This window comes from Acanthopagrus latus, chromosome 7 (genome assembly GCF_904848185.1).
Source record: "Acanthopagrus latus isolate v.2019 chromosome 7, fAcaLat1.1, whole genome shotgun sequence".
Lineage (NCBI taxonomy): Eukaryota > Metazoa > Chordata > Actinopteri > Spariformes > Sparidae > Acanthopagrus > Acanthopagrus latus.
The window spans coordinates 4,682,144-4,695,570 of record NC_051045.1 but is presented as its reverse complement, the minus strand read 5'-3'; the positions used below and the strand labels follow the sequence as shown (position 1 = coordinate 4,695,570).

At 41.9% G+C, this 13,427-nt stretch overlaps 1 protein-coding gene and 1 long non-coding RNA gene across 7 annotated transcripts in view; one reads left to right on the top strand and one right to left on the bottom strand.

The window, feature by feature from the left end:
* Positions 1-16: 16 nt before the first annotated feature.
* The window catches only part of acap3a (ArfGAP with coiled-coil, ankyrin repeat and PH domains 3a), a 78,787-nt gene continuing 65,376 nt past the window's right edge, over positions 17-13,427 (bottom strand). For 3 of the 6 annotated variants that reach the window (XM_037104743.1, XM_037104738.1, XM_037104742.1), the window contains 14 exons: positions 13,003-13,054; positions 12,577-12,677; positions 12,230-12,341; positions 11,905-12,113; positions 10,382-10,451; positions 9,828-9,922; positions 9,522-9,739; positions 9,239-9,328; positions 8,917-9,015; positions 8,586-8,812; positions 8,152-8,261; positions 7,132-7,242; positions 6,979-7,040; positions 17-939 (listed from right to left, as the gene is read on the bottom strand). In XM_037104743.1, the coding sequence (XP_036960638.1) occupies positions 833-939; positions 6,979-7,040; positions 7,132-7,242; positions 8,152-8,261; positions 8,586-8,812; positions 8,917-9,015; positions 9,239-9,328; positions 9,522-9,739; positions 9,828-9,922; positions 10,382-10,451; positions 11,905-12,113; positions 12,230-12,341; positions 12,577-12,677; positions 13,003-13,054 (1,663 nt within the window). In that variant the 3' untranslated portion in view covers positions 17-832. The remainder of the gene's footprint in view (positions 940-6,978; positions 7,041-7,131; positions 7,243-8,151; positions 8,262-8,585; positions 8,813-8,916; positions 9,016-9,238; positions 9,329-9,521; positions 9,740-9,827; positions 9,923-10,381; positions 10,452-11,904; positions 12,114-12,229; positions 12,342-12,576; positions 12,678-13,002; positions 13,055-13,427) is intronic. The other 3 variants (XM_037104740.1, XM_037104739.1, XM_037104741.1) reach the window with 3 other exon arrangements.
* Positions 9,925-12,006, top strand: LOC119023088. The gene is made up of 4 exons (XR_005076158.1): positions 9,925-10,049; positions 10,367-10,476; positions 10,562-10,890; positions 11,872-12,006. It is a non-coding gene; the product is annotated as an uncharacterized LOC119023088 (long non-coding RNA).

The window sequence follows — 13,427 nt, the reverse complement described above, 5'->3', positions numbered from 1 at the left end:
GTCAGGCTGCACAGAGGTGTGTAAACACAGACAATGTTTATTTTCATCCATCTTTCAACAGTTTTCCTGTTCATTCTGATATATTAGCATTTTTTTTTGCCTCTACAGCATGTTTACAGTAACGGAAGCACTGCATTTCATAGTAGTGGTGCTGCAAAGTACATTTAAAACACAAACATCACGGCGACTACACCAGCATAGTCGATACAACAACAAAACATAACAAAAATGCATTTCATAACAAGATAAACAAGAGCAATAACACTGCGAGTTCAAGATGGTGGATTGTTGATAGTGATGATATGACACATAGCTGAGTTCAAGTTTAAGTATGAGATATAATGAGAGTAACATGCATGCAAAACACAGAAACATGTATTTATGTAGAGTACTGATGAAAGTCCTTCAACAAAATTTTGACCAGAATAATGAAACACATCACAGGAAGTAAACAAAACAAGTGCTTGGCATTTTATTAAAAGTCTCATCTATAACGCTGTACAAAAGCAAAAATGCTGCATTTTTATTTTAACAAAATGTATTTAAGAGGATGTGACCCGCAGATCCTCCATTTTTAACAGCACAAGACTCATGCAGCTGTTCTACACACTGAGTGATAACGAACACGACAGCATCACAAAATCAGGATTTCTTCACTTTGATCCCCTTAAAAAAAACACTTTTAAAAAACAGGCATGTCATGAATAAATGATCAGCTTTCTCCAAGTTGGTCAAATTTCAGCCCCCTCACACACTGTGACTATATGGAAAGTGGTTGCTGCACTTTTCAAGTAAACGTCTCTGTTCCTCTGCAGGCGGTGGAACGGTGGAACTACCTGAAGGAGTGTCGGAAGTGCACACTCCTTCGCTTCAGCTTCTCCGGGTTGTGGGACGCCATGTGGGAGAACTCTCTGAAGATGTCGAGGTACGTGGCGTCTCCTGGTGAGGAAGAAGAAAAACAAAACAAAACACAGAATGTAAAATGATGGAAAATGATTCGACTGAGAGATCTGATTCGTCACAGAAAAGAAAGAAAAAAAAGTCTGACTTGGTTTTTCTGAGCAGTCAAAACATCTTTTATATGAAACCTTTGAGCAGAGGAGCTGTGGGTAAGAAAAAGGCGGAGGCACCGTGAAGCTTCGCTCTTTCAACTCTCCGGATTCTGGGCCTTTACTTTTCTCGTGGCCATGGTAACCGCTGAATCCACCGACACGACAAAAGCAGTTGAAGTCTTTTGTGTCCCATGAGAGCTCCCAGGCCCGGCTAATTAAAAAGGGGAATGAACATTCCTGGCTTTCCCTGTTTTTTTGTTTTTTTTTCTTCTTTTTTTGCTTGTGTGAGTGTGAGAACGAGACGGAGGCTGAGAGATCACTGAGAGCAAGACGCACAGCAAATATTCTGGCTTCCTGGTAACAACTTATTTCACATAGATATTGTCCTCCTACTATATTTACCCAAGTTTTTATGGACCTTTTGTCACAAATTCTTATATATTATTAATTTTTTTAATTTTATTTTTAGAATTTTGTACCTTTGTTTGGATAAAACAAGCTTCCAACACTGTTTCTAACACACTATATTACATATAATATAGTTGTAAGCAGATAAAAGGGCATTTATGAATGAACCATAACTGTGTAACCTATATATATATATATATATATATATATATATATATATATATATATATATATATATATATATATATATATATATATATATATATATATATATGTGTGTGTGTGTGTATGTGTGTGTGTGTGTGTGTGTGTGTTTTACATTTCCTGTTAGTATATTTACTCGTTTACTCAGTATTTTCATGTACTTCTACTTCACATTTCATGAGGGAAATACTATACTTTTTATTTTCTATTATTAATGTTATTTTCATGACAAATCATTTTGTCTGAAAGTAGTGAAAAATGTTTTAATTTTCCACATGGGAGGTGACAGCATCAAATGTCTTATCTTTATCTTGTCTACATTCCAAAACCACCAAAATATTCTGACTACTATCAGGTATGACAAAGAAAAACATACAATCTTCACATATTAGTGTCAGGAATAAGCAAATGTCTGCCGCTTTATTTGTTTGTTTGTTTGCCAGTTAATTTTCTGACGATCAGCGATTACCCTCACACATGTGAACGAATTATTTTGTAGATTTAACCTACAAAATATTTAATCAACTTATAAAGTATAACTGATCCGAACAGATTTTGATACTTCAGGTATTTTTTTTTTATTTCTGGGAAACACTTCGTAATAATCATCATTAATAAATGTGAAGTTTATAGTAAATTATGAAATGCTTTATAAACCATTTATTAATCAGTTGGTTATTATAAAGTGTTTTTGTACTGCAGCTGTTTCCACTTAAGTGAAATATTTGAGTTCTTTTAAACCGACTCCATCAGCTGATGACGGCCACGAGATGGCGCTGAAACATCTCGGAGAAATCTAACAAGTTGAGTCCGTCGCTAAGAAAAAACCTCCAAGACTCCAACGTCTTTGTGAGTTTTACGTAAATCATATCTCTGTGTATAAACAGTTAATACATGTTTGAAAGACACTGGATCTGTTTGTGTGTAATCATATATATATATATATATATATATATATATATACTGTACTGCTCATATAGGCCAAGTGGGGGGTTGGATAATTCTGAGTCTTCTGCTTCAGTGGAAAAATATTCATATATTCATTTAAACTTGAATATTAAACTCTCCCCATATATATTCAAGCATGTTATTCATATTCTAGTTTACATGGTGAATATTTTATATGTCATGCTGTGAAAATCAGAGACATTCCATCCATATATTAGTGGCGCCGGCAGCGCGTGAAGTTAGAAGTTTGTTAGTGCTGTTAGAGGCTGTCAGAGAAAGTCAGAGAAGACATTGAAATGAAAGGAAAGAAGCGAAGGGAGAGGTTAGCGTTCAGTCACATCTGTCATTTATTGTCAGTACCATAGAAGAAGACACTGGGAGGAGTTATTGAACAAAAGAAACAAACAAAGGTAGCAGTGGTAATATGCAGGTACTGTATATTCAGAGACAGTTTTTTATACAGATAACAGTCAGAGACAGAAAAAATATACAAGAGAGTTAAAAATTGCATGTTAGAAGCAGGCAGTTAAAGTGTTAATATTTAGTTTATATACACAACAGTCAACATGTTAGACCCACTGACTGACACACTGCAGACACGTCGCACTGTACAACACATAATCCTTCATTGGCTTGATGCAGATCGTTGTTAGTAATGACGCCGTTCGTCTAGTAACATCTGCTTCCGGTTGACTTGTGTAAAAAGTCGGCGTGTAGCTTCAACGGCTATCACGCAAAAGTACTGCACAACATAAGAAAAGGCTGGATGTAGTGGTTTTCAAAGTGCTTTGAATCGATCACAGACAAGAGGGAAGGGGGAAAAAAACATGAGCTTCTCTCTCTGTCGCTGCTACGTCTAAAAACTCACTTTGGAGGGGACGAGATCTTTTGACGACCCCCAGCTTCACTGATGGGTGTGGCCTGTTGCACCTTTAACCACACCCAACAGTGATGTCACAGGGTAGTGGAGTAAACACCTGTACATCCCTGCGGCCAGTGAAGGTCAACAAAAAACAACATTTTCAAAGACTGCTGAGTTACTCTTTTGGTCCACACGTGTTCACGGGTATTTCTGGAAACAAGGTTTTAAAACAGAAACGATCTGCGATATTGTCCCACATGTGAAAACACACATCACATGACCATTGTGTACTCTGTGGCCGTTTTTTTTAAAACACTGACAGCAGCCGTTTTTGTCTGTTTGCATCTTTCTGTATAGAAAATACATTATCAAGTCACCAATGTACAAACTTGATACATACCCTCGAGTTTATATTTGCAGACGATGCTACAAACACTGATGAGGCCAAATTTGGAAACAAATGAGGGTCATCTCTTTTATAAAACTCAGATTCAGATGTAAACACAAATAACTGAGTTCATGAATATCTTCACCCTGGATGGAGTTTTCCAAAAGGTCAGTTTTCTTGCTGTTTATTTGTGTAAAATGGCTAAAATGCAAAGAAGAAGCCTCATTTTGAGAAATACCCATGTGAAGTGTGGACAGAGCCTCAGTCCTGAAATCAGGGTCGAGTTGAGAAATTAGCAGGTTGAGCATCTCAGACAGTAACAGCCCTGATTATATTCATACAGTCTAATATAATTTAAAACATCCTTTTGGATTTGTGGCCTACCACAAGAAAGGAAGTGGTAAAAAAAAAACAACTACCATCTGTGGTCTTTGGTTCGACTAAACCGCAACAGTCTACAGCGTCTGTCAAAGACGAGAAACATCTTCGGGGAAATACTTTTCGTCTGGAGGCAGATTTAGCCTCAGATAAAACATGAGCCTCATACGAGATTATAACCAACAGTGCTGAGCACGTTCTGGATTTACTGTGAGTCATCCAGGGGGTCAAACTAAAAGCACTGATCAGGCTTTAAAAATCACAGTAGAGCTGAAATTAGATCATTAAATTAAAGTTTTGGCAGCGGCCGCGCTGCCGTTTTCATTGTCATCAAGCTTTTATTTTGCACTAATGTCGTCCAGCTGATGGAAGACAGCGAGAGAGAAGGAGGGGGGGGGTGTTCAGTCTGTTTTGTATTTCTTCCCATGCACGGTTTGTCATGATTTGGCAGTTTATAATATGGATATTAACATTATTCAACAATAGTAAATGCCAAATATTCACATACACGGGGCACAGAAGTCAACAAAACCAACAAGGAATCAGAAAGACCTGGGCAACATCCACCCATGCACTATAAACAAAGAACAGATCTAATAGAGGTGTAGCCGTGAGACATTAGATTACTATAAACAGACGTATAAATACTGTATATACAGTAATACATGTTAGTTAGTGAGATTTATCAAAAAAATGTCCATCTTCCACTGCAGAGTGATTAAATATGATGAAACTGTGGCGATTTCTTTCCTCAGAATGAGAATATAATACTGGCGCTGTGTTTGTTTGTTTGTGTGTGTGTGTGTGTGAGTGCTCGGCAAAATAATATCTAACAAAATATATCCAGCTTAAAAAAATACCATCTGCATTGTTGTTCAAAGTAATACAAAAAATACTGATTATCTGTACGGAGAGAATCATTGCACTGTTGCTCTGGAAGTTTCCTTGTGAATAAAAACAAACAAAAGAAACTTATTCAAATTAAAACGACGGTACGACGACGCGAGAGCATAAAAAGAAAAACCTGTTACTGTTGGTTAAGAAAAAAGTGCATAATTTTCGCTTTTGATTCAACTTAAAAGCTTTTCTTCATCAATCGCTCGATCGATACGGAGAAATGATTCCGCTGGGATCATTTCTGCTCAGTCACAGTTATCGCAGCCTCACAGTGAACCTCCATCACGACTCGTCACGCTAAACCAGCTTTCTGACACGTGTGTTTTGACATCAGATGCTCGGGCTGATTCGTTTGGCTGCACCACCACAACAACACGATACTGCATCGTTCTCAGACTCATCTGTGCTACTATAAAACTTTGTTTTGAAGTGAGAGGAGCTGCTGGTTCCAGAAGTGCTTTCTCCGGTTCTTCATCCCCATTTCAAAATGTTATTTAAATTATATCATCACCAATGTTATCGCAGTACTCTCCTGGTAAATGAAACAGCCCTTTAGATATATGGTATGACCTCCAGTTTTACTCATTTATATTTAGTTTCTGAATGGCTCTAAACACTGTGATACTCATTACAGTATGAATACCCGACCAAAAAATCATCAGGACAATCATGTCTTAGTTCAGCTCGGGCTCATTCACAAAGTTAAGGTCAGGACTTCTAGGACTCTGATACAAATGATCGACCACCTAGGGGTCAAAACACAGAGCGGGAGTGAATTCAGAATCCTCTGTTGTTGCAACTGGGAGCAAAAATCGACACCAGAGTTGCTGATTTCACCTAAAAATTACCCAGAAATTAAAAGTGAACTTGTTCAAAGCTGCATCTGTAAAATCTGTTTTCTCGACAGTAAAATCTTTGGCTCCTTCTTGCTGTCAAACACTGCGGATTGGATGTTTCATTCAGAACTGAACCTCGGGATCTGTTTTTAATTTACCTTCTTTCAGCGCAGCTTTTAATCTTTGGCACTGATGATTTAACCAGGAGAGTTTCTTGAAGATCCAGCCTGTACGAGAGCTCCTGCTATGAGCGATGCAAAATGATGGGACTTTGACTTCTGGAACCTTGAGCGCCTCACACTTAGCGTAACAACTCAGTCATGTGATCAAATTAAACATATAACTGTTGTGTTGAATGAGTTGTGGCAGGTCTTTGGTTCAGAGCACCCTGTTCCCTCTATTACCTCCAAAAAAACCACACTGCTGATGACTATCTGCGGTCGACTCTATTGATCGCCTGACGACAGTACTGCTGGATAATCTTTTTTTTTTTAAAAAAAAGTGGCTAACCATTCCCTGGCAGTGATTTCCTCGACTCTGCTGTGATCGGACCGGCGAGCACCTGGACGAGGCTCATCTAATTTTTATTTTTTTTTCTTTTGGCAACCGGTCCGTGAAAAAGTCCCCGTCGGTTTAAATCTGACATCGTTAGAGGAGGTTAATACTGTGTGATGTGATCCTGAGCGGGGAGCTGGCTGCTGTGGTCTACAAGTCAGGAGGCGGTGCTGTGGGGGGGAAGAGGAGCGCTCGAATCATTCTGATAATATCTGATGTAGAGAAGAAGTTAATCTGGTGGTGAAAAGCCCCTCTGAGAGGAAACAAGCTGAGGATCACCGACACGTCTCTCTCTCTCGTTCTCTCAGTCAGTCATGTGTCTACTGTCACCCCCTGCACTGTCTGAACCTGACTGGACTTGAGTCTAGCACTCGGCTATGTTGAGACAGATGAACTCCTGAATGCATCTCTTATACTGCTGCTCAGTGGGGCTGCTGGCCGGGTATTGACCTGGTTGTCCAAACGGTCCCTCCGACTCCCGCATCTCCTCGTTCATCCTCGCCAGACGCAGCCTAAAGGGAACAAGAGACACAGGATGTTAGGAATGCATAAAAGCTGCAGAGGAAAGTCTTCATGGAGGATGTTTTTAATGAATAAACATACAGCGTGACTATATCTGCGTTGGCTTGCTGCACGGCTATACTCAGAGGGTCCTGGCCGTCCTCGTCCTCGTCGTTCTGTGTAGCTCCTCGTTTTAGGAATAAGCAGACCTGCCTGAAAGTACCACAGAAGAAGAGTTTAATCACAGTACATCCAATCAAATGTCCAAAACACAGACATAAAACTAATAAAACAATTACCAAGATTTAAATAAGTGCTTGCAGACAAACAAACTTATTTAAAAATGATTAAAAAACTCTATGGAATATTTGAGTCTTTAGTATTTGAATATTAGAAACTGCTGCAGTAAAACAGTTGGAGCTTCTTTGGGAGCTGTTGTACAAAAATATGGTTGAGTTTGCTGAATTTCATATGATTTTTGGAGAGAATTGTTCAAATCTGCTTACGAAGAAATTAAATTGATGCTCTTTTGATTTTAGGATCTTATAATTAAAAACTGATGAAGAATAGCTTCTACTGGTGTAGTGGCTCATGGGAATCCAAATAAATAATCAAATACATAAAAATAAAAGTAGGTCTATGGTTTTCGACAGCGGGAAAAGAGAAAATAATACAACTTTTATGGCCATTGAAGTGTAGATTTCTGAGTTTATGAGGTGCAATTGAACGCACCATAAAGTCCCTGTTGGCCTACATGTGCTTTGCTGCACAAAGCGATGTGAATTTCAGAGTTTATGAGAGTAAGAGGAAGAATTTCACACTGCAACACTTCTGGTTGTGCGGATTTGGATCAGCTAGTAAAATAGAACTAATTTAAGAAGAGTCACAAGTTGTATTTATGTAATAATTCAAATGAAATGTGCGCTACAGCTACGACACGTTTCATCACATCAGCGTGGCGCCGTGTGAGACATGAAGATGGAATCATTTCACATGAAGACAAATCCCCCCAAAAATCTGTGTACGAGTGGAGAAACTATGAGAGACAAATGGGACAAATGCATCCTGGAGTACAAAAAACAAAAAACAAAAACCCCTCTCTCTCTCTGCCTCATGACTCACCCTGTGTGTCCCAGATATGTGGCGTGATGCAGCGGGCCCCTCCCTCTCGTGTCTCTTTGGTTGACGTCAGCAGCGTTCTGGAGCAGGAACTCGCAGGCGATTAATGAACCCTGAAATAAATGAACGAACACCAGATTATAATTCAACACCGGCAATAAAAATAATGCTCTCAGATTTTGGGAGCAAAAAAAGGGTATTTTTAAAATGTAGATTATCTCCACACACACACACACACACACACACACACACACACACACACACACACACACACAGTTGCCGATGTAATTCATTTTCACTGCAGTTCCAGCTGATCATCAACTCACAGTGTGTCATTCGGGGTCACTCTCTGTAATATTCCTCTGTTTTGTTTATCATATTCAGAATCATTTGGTTATTAAGATCTCTGTATGATTCCTCTCAGTTGACCGACTCACCCCGATCACAGCCTGTATGAGCGGCGTCTTTCCTTCGTCCTCATCGTTGACCGAGTTGACGTCGGCCCCGTGGGCCAGCGCCTCGGCCATGACGGGCAGGTTTCTGGCTTTTGAGGCTTTGTAGAGCAGCGCTCCGGGATGCAGGTCCCTTATATCCTCCGGGTCTGACGTCTCCGGCTCGGCCTCCAGCTCGGCTTCACCGCTCGAGTCCTCCGACACTTCACACTCTGAGGACAAGAGGCACCATTTATATAAAAGACTGTGGCTGTACATCCTGTACATAACATCTAAAAAAGGGACCATCTGTCACACATTCCTCCACTGGACTCACCCTCTGTGACGCTGTCCACCACCGAACCAAACACCAGGATGTCTGTGCTGCCATCTGTGCTGCCTCCCAACCCGCTGTCGCTGCTCAGGCCTGCCGGACCAGGAGATGCCAGAACATGGACACGTTAGTTACGGCCGTCTCTTTCTGCCGGCTCAGCTTTGTTTAGCAGGAACAGAGTCACGCCAACAAACAAGAGTCTTGTACAAAAACACAAGACTCTGACATCTGATCAACAATCTGTGAAAGGCTCGCCGTTGCCTGTGAACACTGAATAAATTGACAGTTCTTGGGAAACAGATGGTCAGAATAGAGAGTGGCTTACTTCGAGGCCCAGATCCAGTGTCGAAGTAGGAGAAGAGTGAGTCCAACTCGTCAGGACAGAACAGGGATTCTCGTCTGAACTTAGCAGCTGCTGTGAGACAAACATGAGGGAAAATAACCAGTGAGAACAAAACGTATTCAGTTTACCTTAAAATAATCTCTAGCAGGAAAAGTCCTTTCTCCTAAACATCTGGATGAAGAGATATGGTCTGACAAAGTTATCAGCCAGAGAAGAATTAGCCTCCATGAGCCAGACATCAAGATATCGAGTACAACTGAAGTACCTGCGGAGAGGGTGGAGGGGGAGGTGCTTCCGGGCTCTTGTCGGTATCTTCTCCGTGTTTTAGGTACTGTGGTGGCACTGTTGTGTCTCCGGCACTTCTTCACGCTCCACCGCCGCTCCGACTTCCTCTCGCCGTTGATGAGAATCTCCGTGGAGCCGAGCTTCTTCAGGAATTTCTTCTCTACGTATTTCGCTTTAATCCAGGCCTCCTTCTCCTGCCTGTAAAGGAGATCATAAAGACTCCATAAAATAATGGATACGATAATGTTTTTATTGGCTTGAGTTCTATTTGTTTTTAAATTCCTACCTTGAACTGGACGGTAACGGTTTCTTCAGACCTTGTTCTTGGTACGAGCCTTCGTAGATGTGGTTGATGACACTGTTACCAAGCTCACACATCAACTGCCAAGACAAGAGACATTCATAATCTCCAGAGTGAGACCAGACGATTTTGACATTTAAACAGGAAGTTAAGGCAACAGGCCCATTAGCTTGGCTTAGCTTAGCTTAGCATAAAGACTGGAAACAGGTAAAAACTGCCAGCCTGGCTAGCTTGGGATCTACAGGCTTTATGTTTGCTGTTTGTGTTAAAGTTTTGTTTTAATTTATGTTTTAAAACATTTCCTCATCTACATCAACTGTTCAGAAGAACGCTGCAACTCTGTTTTTACTGTGAAGCTCCAGAAATATTTTGTGGACTACATAATGACTGAATAGTTCCTTTAATCAGGACAGAACGTCCTTGCAGTCTGTAAGCTAAGCTAAGCTAAGCTAAGCTAAGCTAAGCTAAGCTAAGCTAAGCTAACTGTCTCCTGGCTGTAGCTTTATTCTCGTCATATTCTCCAGGAGACCAAATTGTACCTTTAGTAACTCCGGTTCCCATGAGTCCAGCGTGAGCGAGCGAACCTTCGAACAGTGAACTCCCAGACTCCTGCAACAAAAACAACAGATTCTAAGTATTAAAAAATACGCTGTTTATTTTCTTAAGTCGAACAGTTCAGAGGTGAAAGTGAAGGAATTCCACTTTGTTATGACTATGAGGCAACAGATGGCGGCCAACACGAGGACACCAGAGCAGTTCATGTTCTTTTAATAGATGCCGTTGCGCGGTGACCTCGTCTGAATAGCTGCAACCGATCTAAAAAATCAGGAGTGTTATCCAGAAGAGGAACGAGAGGAGCCGCTCCTAATGTCATGCAAAATAGCCAAGTTCCACGGATGAAGCTGTCTGGTATCCAGGCAACAGTGATACTGTGTTTCTCCCCTCCGTCGCCCTGCATTGTATCAACAAGAGGCCACGACTGATCTCACTGCCCCCCAAAAGAGAGCATGAATATTCAGCGGGTACAGACACACACACAGAGGATGAGGTTTGTCATTACGTAAGCTGTGATAATTGCAACTTAAAAATAACACTCACATCTCCTCAGGGAATATTTTTCCCCCCCAGCGGGACGGAGCGCGAATACTAACATCAGTGATGCAACAGTGTGATGTAACACAACGAGTGGTGCATTGATCTGAATAATGAGAGGATGTGTTGATCTGGAGCATTACATCACATTCACAGACACCGTATTCGCTCTATTCTGTGGCTTCTTTCACTGTTGGTCTCTCGGCTACTGCGGGTCGTCTTCATCTTCTCACTTCCCTCCCTCAATGAAACTCTCAATCAAATCCAATAAGCGGCGTACTGAGCTTTAATCGCCTCAGCGGCGTGTGTGGCAGACCGTGCTCGCTGCCTTTTTTTTACCAGCACATGGTAAGGTCAAAGTGACAGACAGCTGGCACCGCTTCCTGTTTCCAGCGCCAGTACCCACGAGGCACATGGCAGCGGTGGAGGAGCTAAACAGAGTTAATCCTCCTCCACTCAGAATGTGCTCACGGTTATTGCTACTGTGATGTTTAAGCCGCACTGCTGCTGGAGTTTGTTGCTAGAAGATCTTAAATCTGATTTTAACACGTGATCTTACGACACAACTCATTGTCCGGTAGATGAAGGTTCTCAGTCATCAAGGTCACGGTAAATCTAAGTGCTGTATCGTTGACAACTGGACGTGATTCAGATTCTAGAAGACGCCTCACCTCGCGGCCAAGTGGAGGAAAGCTGCAGGCGTTTAAACCATGTGTGGGAGTGTCCTCACAGAGTCGTTAGGGACACGTGTTGTGGTCGAAATAAGATTATATGGACTCAAGTAGAATTATTAGACAAAAATGAGCTGATGAGATGATTTTTTGGGGGGTTGTGCTGTATGTAAAATGTTTATCTCCAGCAGTCAGATCAATTTGTGGGATGTTCTTTGTTAAATTCCAGCACTAACATGTCTGATTCCTCTTGGTTTTCTTTTTAGATGAATCCACAACGACACAAAATGTCTCTCTACCTGTGGATGCCGGAGCACTCGATGCACAGCAGGATGCCCAGGTTGATGGAGGCCCAGCGAGGGTCGGCCTGGCCGCAGTCGCAGCACTGCTCGTTGCCCGGCAGACACTGGATCCTCTGCAGGATGGTCTCCCCTCGGATGCTGCGCTCCCGCGGCTCGCTGGCCGAGTCGATGCTGCTGGTGGACGGAGAAGCCGTTCGGTCCAGACGCTAAATACGAACGACATGCAACAAAGCCACTCATTAAGTTTCTATGTTTTGTACCGCACTGCTTATGTCCGTTTTCTAATAAAATAAGGTTGGTAGGCTCTGATCCTTTGTCTCACCTCGATGTAGTAGGTGTCTGGACTCTCTCTGTAGGCCGAGGCGATGCTCGCTTGAACCGCCTGAATCCAGGCTTGTCTCAGCTTCTCAGACTCAGCCTGAAGCATACAGCTCCTGTAAGACAATCAGAGTAGTGTCAACACTTATAATCTTTCTCTTGTGTAGATCTGCATAATCGCACAAACACGTAAAAATAACACTGAATGTAAACAGGAATGTTTTCTTCTTCTTTATTCGGTGACAAACACACTAAAAGTGAAGGCATGACCGAATATGTCATCATTCGCCCTTTTGAGAACGTGAATATCTGAGCCAAAACACACGGCGATCCTTCCTAGTTAAGTCTTACTTGGAGGGGGAGACGACCTCGAAGCAGAACCTCCTCTCGATGTCCTCACACGGTTTAACGGAGCACAGCCGGAGGTCCTCCACCACCACCGTCAGAGAATCCTGCGAACACACACAAACAACGTCTCAATTCTCTGTTTATCCACAAACACACGCATAAAAAAACAGCTGTTCCTGGTTGATAAACACATTTTTCCTCTGCCTGCTGGAGGCTTTCTACCCATTAGATATTCACACACACTGATGTCAAGCAGAGAATTGAAAACGACCTGGAAACCACCACCGTCAGCTCCCAGATTGAGCACAGCGGTGAGGGATGATGGACCTCAGAAAGAAATATTCATCACCCCCACCTTTAAAGTGCACTTAACCTTAGAGCCCGGTTTACCCAGGGGGGCTCTGATAGCTCGGAGATATATGGACTTGCCTTGAGCTTCTTCTGATAGACCAGCTGACTGTTCTGTATGGAGAACCACCGCCTGGAGAGACAGAGAGAGAGAAATAAATACATTTATTAGACTATAGATGGATATCCTTCTGATGTTAAAGGGTCACTGAGCAAAAGGTGAACCGCTGTGGGTAGTGGAAGTGATCAAAGACGGGTAAAAGCACTGAGTCAAATGGGTTTATAGCTGCTGGCAACACAACATCGTGACCATGTGAGATGAATTTATGATGACGACCTCGTCCTTTTCAAGAGGAAGTATGACGCTGCCATGGTGTCAGTGAGCTAGCTGTGTGCTACAACTACAGCTCTGTGTTTTCAGCCTAAACACAGTTACAGTTTGGAAAATTGTCATTTCCAAAGTAAGCCGAATTAGCTGTTGGCAGTTCCTGTTTGCAGCAGAGTCA